General features: G+C 34.3%; 2 protein-coding genes across 2 annotated transcripts; one reads left to right on the top strand and one right to left on the bottom strand.

The window, feature by feature from the left end:
• Positions 1-975: 975 nt before the first annotated feature.
• LOC110461560 (eukaryotic translation initiation factor 2 subunit 1-like) lies at positions 976-9917 on the bottom strand. Its single transcript, XM_021515078.1, has 8 exons — positions 9853-9917; positions 7459-7739; positions 7051-7130; positions 6818-6966; positions 6100-6206; positions 5479-5576; positions 3282-3425; positions 976-1969 (listed from the first exon to the last, which is right to left on the bottom strand). Exons 2-8 carry the CDS (start codon positions 7694-7696, stop codon positions 1787-1789), a joined length of 999 nt encoding a protein of 332 aa, XP_021370753.1. The 5' UTR covers positions 7697-7739; positions 9853-9917; the 3' UTR covers positions 976-1786.
• A 202-nt stretch (positions 9918-10119) lies between these two features.
• LOC110461571 (centromere protein K-like) lies at positions 10120-11750 on the top strand. Its single transcript, XM_021515092.1, has one exon. It carries the CDS (start codon positions 10260-10262, stop codon positions 11070-11072), a length of 813 nt encoding a protein of 270 aa, XP_021370767.1. The 5' UTR covers positions 10120-10259; the 3' UTR covers positions 11073-11750.
• Positions 11751-14840: the final 3090 nt, after the last annotated feature.

Genomic DNA, 14840 nt, shown 5'->3' with positions numbered 1-14840 from the left:
CCTTGTTACACCTTGAAGTATACTTTGTCCTGTATTACACCCTGAAGTATACTTTGTCCTATGTTACACCCTGAAGTATACTTTGTCCCGTGTTACACCCTGAAGTATACTGTCCTGTGTTACCCCCCTGAAGTATAGTTTGACCTTTGTTGCAGTGGTATATGTTGTCCTTTGTGACATCCTGTGGTGTATTCCGCCTTCTGATATGTGTTGTCCTATGTGTTGCATCTGTTGTATATTTTGTCCTGTTTGTTCCCGTGTTATACTTTGTCCTGTTCGTGCCCCTGTGGTATACTTTAGTTGTCATTATATATTTTGTCCTGTTTGTCCCCCTGTGTTATACTTTGTCACAATATATTTTGTCCTGTTTGTCCCCCTGTGGTATACTTTGTAATTAGATATTTTGTCCTGTTTGTCCCCCTGTGTTATACTTTGTCATTAGATATGTTGTCCCCTGCTCTTGTATGGTGTGTTGCTCTCTGCACAAATTGAGTCAAGATGTTCAAGCAGTGATTTAGAGTTTAAGTGTTGGATAAAACTTTTGATGCATCTTAAAGATCCCTGTGCCACTGCACTTCATATTTTTCTATATACATTAACCTCCCCTTTACTATTCGGTTGACCAGGTTTCTCAATTGGTTAGAGCGACAGTATATTAATCTGTAGTCCAGGGTTCGAATCCTTGTCTAGCCCCACTGATTTTTTACACTCAAAACACTGTTGTTAATTATTTTTCGTTCATTTCATCTTTATTCTTTATCATAAAAGTCCCACATGGTATGGTTTTCTTTTAGTCGTGTCAGAATAAAATAGTTTCTAACATTTCCTTCTAGTTTTTGGCAGTGGTTCAGGGATCTTGAAGAAGAATTTGTTATATCTCCTGATGCAAAAATATTGAGTACCAGATATTTTAGATCAATGGAAAGTGGTTGAAGATCTCAATGTTTCAGCAATTTATGAAGAAAGGACAACTCACAGGTTTGATTATTTATTACGATATCATAATGTACATGTACAAAAGTAACGACCTGACATCAGTTTGGAATAAATTAATCCCTAATGAAAGATGATACATTATGTTCCATATCTTGAGAAAGAAACATTTATTACACAAAAATTGCTCCATTTATGTGTGGAAACAAGAATGAATGGTTCAAACTTGTCGTATTTCACTGTTTTAAGACATTCATCTTAAAGATTTTAATTTACTGAAAAGTTCACTTCTGATACAGATATTGTACTGTTTACTAAATAAACTTGCATCCCAATATGCATCCAATTACTTGACAAAGTAGACTTTCTACTTCAAACAGTAGTAATCAGAAAAAGGAAGCACTTATGTTTCATCTGAGTGCTGACGTACTTTTAATTTAATTTAAACATGTAGCAAACATGCATCAGAAAGTACACCTATATATGGACAGATCTGTTTGGTGTCGACACAAATGATGTCTCATTTAGCACATACTGAACACAATCCTGTTATAGCACAGGCTTTTGATCCTATCAATATAAACATAAACAACGCAACCTTCCTCAGATTGTTCCGAAAATTCCAGCCCATGCCATGTTTTGTTTCTATCCAATTACTACTAACGGGACAGTTTAAAGATCTTACAGTTTAACTAGCCATATTAACTAGTATTGCTTATCCATACAATGGCATGTATTTTATTGGAAATTCTCTGCATTAATTTTGAATTTAAAAGTCAACTGTTGTTCATGATAAAATCTCTCCACTTCCTGCCACAAGGTCTTTTTTGTATCTTTCAATATGTTCATACAATCATTCAACAGCGTCTGCTTTGGGATCTGCTGCCGCCTCCTCCTCCTCTATGTCCCCAGCGACGCCCATTCCCTCGTCTTCCTCCTCGCTATCCTCGTCTCCGCTAACCTCTCTGTTTTCATCCTCTAGCTGTTGTAGTTTCTTGGCCAACTCCTGTTCATCAATGTCTGACACGACACGTGGCTGACAAAGAAAAAAGTAAAATGAACAACTGAATTATCTTACAGGTGTCTGATGCTAGGCAGAGCTGAAAAGAGGACAACTTACAGTTAAATACTGTGTTCTTTTTAAGTGTTGATAATAATAATACACAATGTAAACAATAATTTGAGGTTCTTATATACTGCTTTATCACATCCTAGTTTGTAGGTCGTCTCAAAGCGGTTCACAAATTATTATCTGTGGTTATTGGGCCTTTGCAACCAGACAATATCTTTCTCAACTCCCTTTGGAGCATACAGCCGATTCTACAATTCTAGCATTTCCCAACCACGTACTAATTTACAGCTAAGTAGACTGGAACAAGAGGAGTAAAGTATCTTGCTCAAAGATACAACACTGTCATGCCGTGACTTGAAACGGCAACCTTTCAGTCATGAGCCTGACGTCCAACCACTGGACTACCGTGCCTCCTTGATGTGAGTTTGGGAAATTTCGTCATTTCAGGATATTGATATGTAGATTAAGGTTGGTGTCTTCATAAATTTCGCCATGCCAGGTGATAAATATAACTAAGATAGCTTTAAATATTTCGAACACCTATGAAATGTTATTATCACTTATCAAATTACCAAAAATCAACAGTTATAATGTCTTTTGTTGATTACACTGGCCCAACCATATTCTTTTCTAAATCTAGCTTATCAAAATTGAAAGCATGAAAATTGAGTAATTAAAGATCACAAACACAATTTTTATTAAAAAAAATGGTAGCTTCAATGGATGATATGTGAAAGCTTGACTCAAAAGGTAGTGCTTTGGTTTTCTTATCACAAAATTATAATGCAAAACATTTCCAGAATGCAACAAAGTGTCATCATATGTCTTGCATATTGAATACTGATGTGGTTTAAAAAATAAACAAGCAATCTACACATTTCTTTCTTTAACAATTACAATATTGCAGATATTGATGCTGGAGGCAGGAAACAATGCTGAACCAATTAGTGTTATGTGTGATGTCAGATGGCAATTAGATCCAAGGTCTGTATAACATCCTGGGCCTGTTTGTTTATGTGGAACAACCAGTTTGTCGGTTTTTAAATGTAACAATTTCAGGCATAAATCCTGGCCGACCTGAAAATGTTTATACAGGCCTTGCAAGGCTTTGTCAAGGCTTGTCTGAAAGCAGCATCAGATTAGTATGTCCGACCTTATTTAAAAAACGAACAACTGTGGACGGACCAGTTCAACCGTTTAAACGAAAACGGCCCCTGTGTACAACAACCATTCCGCTCATATAAAAGTATTAAGATCAAATATCAAGTGAACATACCTGTTGTTGGACATTAAATACACCTCCAGCCTCCTCTATATTCAGTTTGATGGCTGCGATTGCCTTGTTTAACAAGGCCAGGGCGTCCGATCTCTCCAGAGTCTGTGTTGTCATCACATACAACGGTGGGGCAATCAGATTTATCTGCAGTAGAGAATAAATTTGAATTTGTCTGAATTTCAGTGAAACAAACATATTGTATCATAGCCCCAGCTTCATTATGTTGTTTAAATTCTTAATTTACTCAACTTTGTCTAGCATTATCTTTATAAAAGATCACTTGTGTCTTCCGATGGACATTAACTCAGTTTAACTGATATTAAAACAAAACCAAATCAATATTTCATGTTAAGCAGTGCAAGCAAACAAAACTATTTAAGAGAAACACACTCATTATTAAGAGAAACGCATTCGTTATTATCTATATTCTGATTCAACATTTCTCATAAGTATAGATATCTTTCTTTAACAAGAGGCCCAATGGGCCTGAATCGCTCACCTGGTATTAATCTTACACTTGTAATCTTAAAAGTGGACTAAAATACAGCTACAGGCAAAATACCAGTGTTTGATTCAAAAAAATCTATAAAAGATTTAAACATGCGACACATTTGACCTTGAAAGTCAAACAAGGACATTAAGTTGAACACACTTTATAGCCTTTCATACCAGCATGCTTCTGGCCAAATATCACTACCCTGGACCTTTAGATTATTCAGAAGTTGTTTAAAGATTTCAACATATTTGACCTCTGTGACCCTGTAAATAGGTGAAGGTCATTCATTTGAAACAACTTGGTAACCCTTCATCCCAGCATGTTACTGACCAAATATCATCACCCTGGTCCTTTTGATTATATAGAAGAGGTCGTTTACAGTTTTCAACATATTTGACCCACGTCACCTTGAAAATAATTCAAGGTCATTCATTTGAACAAACTTGGTAGCCATTTATCCCAGCATGTTACTGGCCAAATGTCATCACCCTAGGCCTCTTGGTTATTCAGAAGTCATTAGATTTTAACATATTTGACCCCTGTGACCTTTAAAATGGACAAAGGTCATTCATTTGGACAAAATCGGTAGTCCTTTATTCAAGCATGCTACTGGCCAAATATCATCATCCTAGGCCTATTGGTTATTCAGAAGAAGTTGTATTAAAGGTTTTTAATATATTTGACCCCTGTGACTTTGAATATAAGTCAAGGTCATTCATTTGAAAAACTTGGTAGCCCCTAATCCCAGAATGTTACTGGCCAAATATCATCACCCTAGGCCTCTTGATTATTCAGAAGAAGTTGTTTTAAAGGTTTTGACATATTTGACCCCTGTGACTTTGAATATAAGTCAAGGTCATTCATTTAAACAAACTTGGAAGTCCTTTATCCCAGAATGTTACAAGCCAAATATCATCACCCTAGGCGGTTATTCAGAAGTTGGTTAAAAAGATTTTAACATATTTGACCCCTGTGACCTTGAAACTGGACAAAGGTCATTCATTTGGACAAATCTGAAGTCCTTTATTCCAGCATGCTACTTGCCAAATATCATCATCCTAGGCCTATTGGTTATTCAGAAAAAGTTGTTTTAAAAGTTTTTAACATATTTGACCCTGTGACTTTGAATTTAAGTCTAGGTTATTCATTTGAACAAACTTGGTAGCCCCTCATCCCAGTTTGCTTCTGACCAAATATCATCACCCTAGGCCTTTTGGTTATTGAGAAGAAGTTGTTTAAAGTTAAATATTGACGCCGGACGCCACGACGCAAAAAAAATAGTAAATTATAAGCTTGAGCTATTGGGAAATACAAATCTAGGTCTTGGAAACTCTATGATGAAGAATAGCAGGCACTATCTACATATGACCTTTGCTCTTGTGAAATTGTTAACATACAAAGCTAACATTATAAATAAAAGCCAATATTATTTCAAAATTTAGGATTCAAGGGACTATTCCTGAGGAACAACAGAGTCTGATGTGGAACTACAACTCAAAACAAGTACCAGGTACTACATCAGATATATAAATCAAACATTGCATGAAATATTGTCTTTTTACTCCATTCATCATTACTTAATTATATCTAAATCTTCTTCAACTTTTCATTTCACTTTAAGTAAATACTGGGACATAATCAGTAACAAAATCAGATATCACAAATACTTTTGGGATTGTGATGGTACGGATCACATTTTACCTTTATAGGCATGGCCTCCGTTGTAAATTCAAGGCCTTTTTTCAATGCTCTCTTTACAGCATCCACTCCCTCGTAGTTCGTGCATGCCACTTCTAAATCTGAATTTAAACACAAGAAATTCTCAACTGACCTGTCAAAATTTATAATCTATAATCTTCAGATACAAATATTTCTTTCTTTGCATCAAATCAGGTTTTTTCCTCCTGTCCCATTTTCATGGAGAACAGTGTAGATGACTACTTTTCTATGAAGAATCTCACAGTATGAAAGTTAGTGTTTCATCATGAGGCTGTTACCTGGAAGTCTCTTGAAACAAGTAGCCCAATAAAACTAGGCAATTCTCTCTTTTAGAAAAACTGGTGTTGATTTTCCCCTACACAGATCATCCCATCGGCTGCACTGATTGTCTGCTTACCATTGGTCCAAAACCAACCAAAAACACTGACCCCTCAAAAATCTTTCTCATTACAGTAAAGATAAATATTAGAATATTTGTGAAAGTAAAAATGTCCCCTTTTGAACAAGAATATTTCTGCTAAAAGAAATTGCATCTGATGGATTAAAAGAATACCTCATCTTTTACGTCCTAAATTAGCTTTACACACTGTGGAAGTCACTAACCTGCTCGAATCTTAACAGCCTGAGGTGTTAATCTCCGTCTGATGTTCTCAAGTAAAGTGGCTTTTGTCTCATCATCAATCTCGCACTCGTCCAATATTTCTGGATTTCTAATAGAGAAAAAACGCAATAACATTCATGGTCTTTTCACTTCTTCATTACTTACAAATCATGCTGTACCCTAACATATATACAAATTGTGGAATAATCAGTATTTTTCTTAGCAAGCAACAGCATGAGTTTGAAGTATCAATATTCTCCCACCTCTACATATGAAAGATACACATATATTGAGCACTCATCTGATTGTGACGTTATAATGGTAAAGGTCATTTAGATTATGTAAGATAATTTTAAAGGGTGATCTGAAGAATGCTGCACCAAATAGTGAGAGCAGGACATTTTATCATTCCTTTAGGTGTGCAGACTATATTTTGTGCAAAGGAGTGAAAGAGTACATTACTCGCAAATCTAAAATGCCAAAAAAGCTTATGAAGTGCAGATTGGTCAGATCATGTAATATGAAAGAAAGTTTAACCAAGAAGAAGACCAGATATATAGGTATAAATAGGAATATTATCCTCTTTTAAAAAAATTAATGAAATATTTCTTGATGTAAGAATACCATATTTCACATCAGTCTGACCCAGACATTACTGTACATTTTTTTTTCAAAATGTTGAAATAGATATTTCATAACATTTCTCTTGTTAAAACTCACGTTACAGCATGCTTGAATACTTCATAAGAGGAGCCTGGCTTTTTGTATTTGTCATCAAAGTACCAAGCTGTTTTTTTATACAGATCTTCTAGCTGCTCTTCAGTTTCGTACTCCAACAACTCAGCCACATGGCGAAGTATACTGTTTACCTGCAAGACAAGTACCAACATATGTACATGGTTCCAAATGAAATACATAACAAAACAATTCAAAATCAATCAGTATCTACTTACTGCCTTTGCCTTAGCAAATTTTTCTTCACATTTAGCAACTTCTTCTTGAGAAACTCTTCTCTTTGACAAATCAATATAACCTGTGGACAGATGAAGACCCATATATAGTTATTTGGACAATAATTGAATGAAAACAATAAGTTGTACCCAATTGCGTAAATTATATAAATAAATACAAACATAACCATTAGCAAACCTTCCAGTTTTAAGTGGTCATACATTTAGTTTCAATATCCCTGTGACTGGTACAAAGTAATTACATTGTAAAAGGAATTTGGCCAATTAAAATTAGAAACTAATAAGATAAGCATTAATTAATGGATATATTTTTTTACCCAGGTCTGTTAGAAAGAATCATTTCCTTCTTTTTGTTTTAATGATTGAATCATCGGAATTAGTATACCATACCTTTGTCTTTGTCCACTCTTATTACAACCACGCATTCACTTCGGCCGACTCGGATAAGTTTGTTGATAGAACGGATACGTCGTCTGGACAATTCACTGAGCAAGATCATGCCCTCTATGTTGTTGTATTCGAGTAGATGAACATAAGCTCCCATTTCTGCGATGGATTGGACATTGACCATTACAACGTCCTCCATCTCAGGGTACTTGTTAGAGTAAAAACGACAAGTCAACACCATTTTGACTGTCTATGTGTGAAATAATCCTAAAATGTCACAAAAACTGAAAAACAAAAATTGACAGATTTGTTATTGATGTTTTGCTTGTTTCTGCATCCATTTGTCATTACAATGTACTATACATTTTGTATGTAATTTTGATAAAATATTATGGTTTACACTGAAGATCTTACACCACATTTACACAATTAATTGCTGACATTGTATATCAAATATCTTGTATTAATAACATTGATATTGGATAATAGGAAGGGTTTAGGCCAAACAAAAAGACTTTTGTTTCCCATTACATGTGATTGTCTGAATAAATTACAGTGTTTCTCTGAAATTGCGAAAAGAGTTTAGGGAAGGCACAACAAATTAGGGTATATATTACGTAGTATGAGGAAACTGAAAATCATTTGGCCATAGGCTATGCGTTCATAGTTTCAGATATAGGAGTGTGTGATTGATACTCATAATAATGGACCACTACTGGTTGTTATCTATTCCAGTACTGTTTTACAGTACAACTTATATTGATATATATGCGATTCATGTGGTCTATAACCATTTCCTATTACATCATTTGGACTTGAATCTCCTTGAAAATCCACTAAAAGTATTCCTGTCAGTTTTTATAAGCAAATAATTTGGTACATTGATATGTGAATATTCCAAATATGTTTCTAGTAACCAAAGAACTCTCTTCTTAACATACTTTTCAACTCTCCCTATTGAGGAGGGAGACTCCCAAGTTTGGAAACTTAAATTTAGTATTTTCAACCAGTGAATTTGCTATACTGTTCCTATTTTTAAGATCTAATGATTTCATCTGAAAGAACAATTCAAATTATGTCATTTTAAAGGGTTATTTTGTCTCTAGCGTATGTATTTTCACATTTTCTTATGTTTTAATTTTGAGAATGCACAATCTCCCCCATGGAAATTTCAAAAAGTTGGCAGGTATGTCTTAAATTTTAGATGTTGTTGTACAAATGGGCACTTTCATAGTGTTCATGTTTTTCATTTCAAAATATTTTATTAAATCAATTGATTCAATGGGAATGTATCAGTGTTTATGTATATGCTGTGTACATGCTGATGAATAATAAGTGGTGGTACAAATATATTTCCATTCAAACTTTTTTCAACCCATTTCAGTGCAAATATTCATGACATAAAAAAATAAACATTAAACAAATTAAACTTTTGAAAGTATCGGTTTCCTTATTTGAAGTAGTTTCTTCCTAATAATACCCTATTTTGATCTTCAAAGTTTATGCTGTCTTAGTGTCACTTTTTTAACGCATATTCATGGGGTTGACATCATTTACGAGCGAATACCTGGCACCACTGGTTTGTAAAGATACCAGCAAGCAGGAATGTAGGGTATTCGCTCCATATTTATCAACCTCTTGGATATGGGAAAAGTGGCACTTTGAAAGATCGAAATGGGGTGCATTTTCAAAAGAAATGGAAATTATATTCATTGGAGAACACATTTTTCATGCATAAATGAGGTTTCAAATCTTCATCTGCATCAATACCCCAGAGGTGGTATGCAGATGGTTTGGCTAAACATGTATTTTATCCTCAATAAATAAAGTTTATTATTATTAGATAATGAGATTATTGGGAGAAGATCTAGAATGGTACGGAGTATTTTTTGTACAACTAGAAATATGACTTATGACGACAGGAATTTAGGTGCATAGATTTTCCAACACTGAGAACTTTCCACTGTTCTCGTATCGAGTCCATCACTGATGGCTATTCCTGGTTTTCACCGAGAATGTATTTAAACCCCTAAAATGTCTAATATGACTACGCATCAGACTAGATCTAAACATACTAACTGTAACATTAAATTCAAGGGTCCTTATGTCAGAATGAAACTTCAAATTGGAACACCAGGATTATAGAATTGATATATATATATATGTATATATTACATTTACATCAGAGTATAGATCAAAATGTTCCTTATGCCACATAACAGTAACTATTTTTTGCCAGACTTGACTGTACATATGGTGTTCTTTGTTCCCTTATATGAAATCTACAGTAAGTTGTAAATCGCATACATGTGGACATGAAGTTGATCAATATATGTGAAGGCAATATATCCTAGTGCATAGTATATTAATAAAGATAAATATCAGACTACTTCTTACAAAATTAACTTCTGTCCATGTGTTCTGATGCAAGTTGACGAATTTGGCATTATGCGGAACGAAATATAAAACGAAACAAAGTATATTCATGCAGTGTATTAAAATAATCTCAGACTCTTGATATTTGCCTAGTTAATATTTTTTAATGAAATAATAACACAGAGAAAATAGAAAGTGTGAATATGCATGTTTATGTGTTCTAATGTGTACGATTATTTTTTCATGATTTGGAAATTTTAGCAACCTAATTCGCCGGTGCCACTTCCGGTCTAAACAGGAAGCGCGAAAAAATGAATGACAGTCGAAGACCAAAACATTTGTTAGGATTTAACTTGTAGAATGATGTATGAACTCATGATGTAAAATGCAACTACATCGAATTTATACACAGAGTTTCCATCTACGCCATGGCAAGTTCTGGAGAGAGCGATATAGTGGCAAAGACTTATGCTAAAATGGAAGAAGTTGAAGAAACATTTGGAGAGCTTGAAAAGGCTTCTGTACCGACCATTACAGTGATTGGTGCTCTGGGCGAAGAAGATGCTTCTATATCTGAATTGTCACCAAAACTTCTTACTGCGAGATTCAAACGAATCAAGGCAGAATTAAATATTGTAGAAAATTCGGCAGTGCCCATTGTTTCTGATGACGAAGATGTACAATTTGAAATATTTACTAAAGAACTTGAGAAAGATATTTTAGAACTACAAGAGACTTATTCCTTTGTGTGTGGACAGAACAAAGATATTGATAACATGATAAAGAAGGAGGAAGATATACTGGACCAGAATAAATGTGTGTCAGAAATGCTTCAAAACAGAATTCAGAGTCCAGAGGAAGAAAACGCCCGAGTGCCTGACCGTAAAAAAGAGGAAATCTATCAAAAAATACAAAATGGAGAAAGCTATCTGAAAGAGGTTGTGAAAAAGCTGGGATCATTTGTAGACAAGCATTTTCCGTTGCCCTCGCAAGAGGTCTTTTCAGAACAGATGAATAAGTTACGATCTGCTGATCGTAAATTAAAACTGCGTGACATGATATCCTTAAAACAGATTTTGGAAAGCCTCATGAACAAGTGTGTTGATGAACCAAGTGATCCTTATATTGCCATTGATCACCGATTTTGGCCACCTTACATTGAACTCTTGCTCAGGTGTCAGATTGCTCTGCGTCATCCAGACAACAAAGACAGAATCAAACTAGCCCCATTTTATCTCTGACGGTTGTTTAATTTTAAAAGTTTGCAAACATACTATGACGTTTGTGTATATTTATTAAGAATCTGTATTTTTTAATAGTAAAAATATGCAAAAAACGGTTTTATCAGGATGTCAACAGATTATTAACTTATGTTTCACCTAATCCTTTAAGTAATTGGGGTTATTAACCATTTCAGTGATTTCAATTTTTAATAAAATGATATTTCAACATCATATGATAAAACTTAGATATCACTTTATTTGAAAAGGCACAGCTATTTGCTGCATATTTATATCACCTGCAACAACATGTATGGTGGTACTGGAAACAGGGTGTTGGTTTATCTGAAATAATAGACTCCCCTCTTTAAAATAATTATTGAGTAGAGATCTGCACCCATTTGAGTTTAGAAGAAATCGTAATTTTGGACTAGGTGTCACCCTCACCCATTTCAGGTCTGTTAATTGACCTATTTCCAAAAATAAAGTCCCAATTAAAAAAAAGTAACTGTCAGTATTTCAGTTTTTTTTAGTACCCAACTTTGAATGAACTAGTGTATGTTCTATCCTGATAAAACCCTTTAGTCCAGTGCTCACTCTAAAATTATTGCAGTTCCATCATTGGCAGGAATAATCATGGAGGGGGCCATGGGGCCGGGCCATTGACCCCTCATAACTGCAATTGACCCCCCCCCCCCCCCCCCCCCCCCCCATGTTCCAATTTTCTTTTAATTTTATATAGAATGGCCCCTCTTAATTTTGATATTGTCTAAAATTGCTGAAATGGTCCGCTGCTCTAAAATTCCAGGATTTTCCCTGCTTTGGCGCTAAAAATAGGATTTTTTTCCTCTTTGTGATTGCTGAATTTTTTCTTCTCAAATAAATTCAAACAAATCAAAACTTAATTGAAATTGCTGAGAACTAAATGAAAAACAAAAACAAGAAAATTTGTTTTTATGCAATCAACACTATTTCCCCACTCTACAACTTAACCATATGCTCTCATCAATAATATGTTCAATGTGTACAAAATAATAGTACTAGAACAAGCATTTCACTAATTAGTCAGCTATACCAGGGTGAGCACTGGTTCTTCAAGGTACATTGTAATTATATGCAAGTTTCTCAAATTCAGCCTGTGGACACCTCATGTCCGATTGGCTGGTGGAATACTTCATTTTATCAGTCTTTTATGAAAGGAAACTGAAAGTATTGTCTGATGTGTTTCCCGGGTATCTACATTATACTTATATTAATTAGCAACATGTTTGTATTTTACATGGTACAGGTATGATAGCTTTATAGCTATACAATTGTACATTTGTACACATACCTCTGACTTGTAAATATTAAGATATATTATTGTATCTGCTTACTATCTTTCTAATGCATGATAAATTGTTAATATTATTTTTGTATACTGTATAGCTGGTTGTTTTTGCAGCTCTAAATTTATTTAATTTTTACTTGAAATGATGAAACCTGCTGCATTGCAAGATCACTTGAGAAGTTGAGACAGTCTATAGCTAATGTACAAACTTCCTTATGACAGTAACACCACAGCAGCCTTTATTGCATTTTATGTCATGGATACTATTTACCTTTGTTACATATTTTTACAGAAAAATACAATTTTCATGATCACATATATGCTTCAATCAGCAAAAATATAATTCTTGAGAAAATAACCAGCTATATGTATACAGTAATTAGTTGCAGTGTATAATTATTAAGTGCGAATGTTAGCTTTTATTGTTGTGACATCTTTCAAAAAGATTTTTTCACACACAAAAATATGAAAATGAGCATTAAAATTTAAATAAAGGGATATAACTCTGACAAAGGCACAGGTACAAAATGTAAGTCAGCATATTACCTTTAGCCTAAATTAACTTTTGACGGGACATTTTAAATTATCATCTAGATATCTGACTCTATATAGATTTACTTGTTTGTTAGCCTGATTATGTCTAGAACATAGGTACATGTTTTAGGCCAAAGCAAAATGAATATGAGTTTCAGGTAACATGTGGGGAAAAAAAATAATTAAGTTGGCAGGCAAATAATTGCATTATTCATTGATCAGTATCATGCCTAATATCAAAATTTTCAATGCATTTTCCAACATCACAATTGCCATTAAGATGTCAAGAATGGTTAGGCTCCCAGAACAGGGAGGATGTTCTTAAATATTAAAAGGTGAACAGAAAAATCATCTGGGGTAGGTCAAGATACCTGAAACACATTTTTTTGGCCTATATCTAACAACCATATTATTGAAACTTTGTTAATATATGCTTGGTGTATTACACATACATGTTTCTTTTAGGGTTAACTCCAGTACTAATATACGTTAAGAGTTGGATATCATTACATTGGTGCCTTATAGATATATACAAATGTACCTGCAGTGCCAGTATGTGTTCAAGTTATGCTACATTAGCCTACATAATGTGGCTTACTTATTTTGTGTTCAAAAATAACTTAAGTTATTCATATACGATCATGTGTTAATGAATTTTGATCAGCCTTTGAAAAAACTTTGTTTAGTAATTTTCAAGATTTTTGAGAGATAGAATTGTTCTGTAGATCTTTTGAAAGTGAAATCTGAACAGAACCAGTAGAATCCTATGCATTTGAGTAATTATTTTTCAAGATTAGTTAATAAAATATGAAAGTGTTTTTACAATTCATACCTATTTGTAATTTGTCTGTTATCAGTGTATTTGACCAAGGAGTGTTCCATCACACGTCTGTCTGACAAATGTACATTGGCTAAAATGAGTGATCTGTATTTTTTTTTAAAGTTATTTATATTTTTTCGGAAAATGAGTTATCTGGATTTCCTTTTTGAGAGTGTCTAGATCTAGACTAAGAACAATATTTCCACACTTACAGAAAAAAATGTTCTTCTATCTTTAAATAACTTGGGTCAGAGAGAGAAGTGTTTTGATACTTTGACAAGCTACTGTATTTAGCTTACAATATAGAAGAGGTCCATTGGGCCTGTATAACTCACTGTTTAATGTGGTTGGCATTATGAAGTCAAGTCTATCGAAAGACCACCAAAAAAATGCTCAAACAAGAGGGCCTGTATTGCTCACCTGGATATTTAAGCAGTCATAGAAAAATGTTCTCATTAAATATTATTCTGTTCTACAAATATTTCAATTGCAAACTTTATCAGGCTCCATCCATTGAAGCTACCAGCCAAATATTATATGATTCTATGCTTTTTGGGTGTTTGACATATTTGTCCCTGTGACATTGTATGTAGGTTGTGGTCATTTTCCTTCTCAAACTTTGGTGAGCTCTATCCCAAGAAGCCAACAGCCAAATATTATGATTCTATGCCTTCCAATTATTAGCTCACCTGAGCCCGTTGGTCCGTCCGTCCGTCCTCGTCCGTCAACTTTTCCTTTAAACAACTTCTTCTGAAGAACGGACAGGCCTAGAGTCATGATATTTGGCTGAAAGCTTCGTTGGTAGGAGCCCTACAAAGTGTGAGAACGAAAATGACCTTGACCTGTTTTCAAGGTCACAGGGGTCAAATATGTCAAAAACTTCAAACGACTTCTTCTAAAGAACTAAAAGGTATAGAATCTTTATATTTGGCTGGTGGCTTCCTGGGATAGAGACCAACACAGTTTGAGAATGAAAATGACCTTGACCTACTTTCAAGGTCACAGGGGTCAAATGTATCAAACACTTCAAACGACTTCTTCTGAAGAACTGAAAGGTATAGAATCTTTATATTTGGCTGGTGGCTTCCTGGGATAGAGACCAACA

The sequence above is a fragment of the Mizuhopecten yessoensis genome, unplaced genomic scaffold (genome assembly GCF_002113885.1).
Source record: "Mizuhopecten yessoensis strain PY_sf001 unplaced genomic scaffold, ASM211388v2 scaffold10635, whole genome shotgun sequence".
In the NCBI taxonomy this organism is placed as follows: Eukaryota; Metazoa; Mollusca; class Bivalvia; order Pectinida; family Pectinidae; genus Mizuhopecten; species Mizuhopecten yessoensis.
Note: the sequence above shows the minus strand (reverse complement) of the source record. Positions and strands in the feature narration are given on the sequence as shown.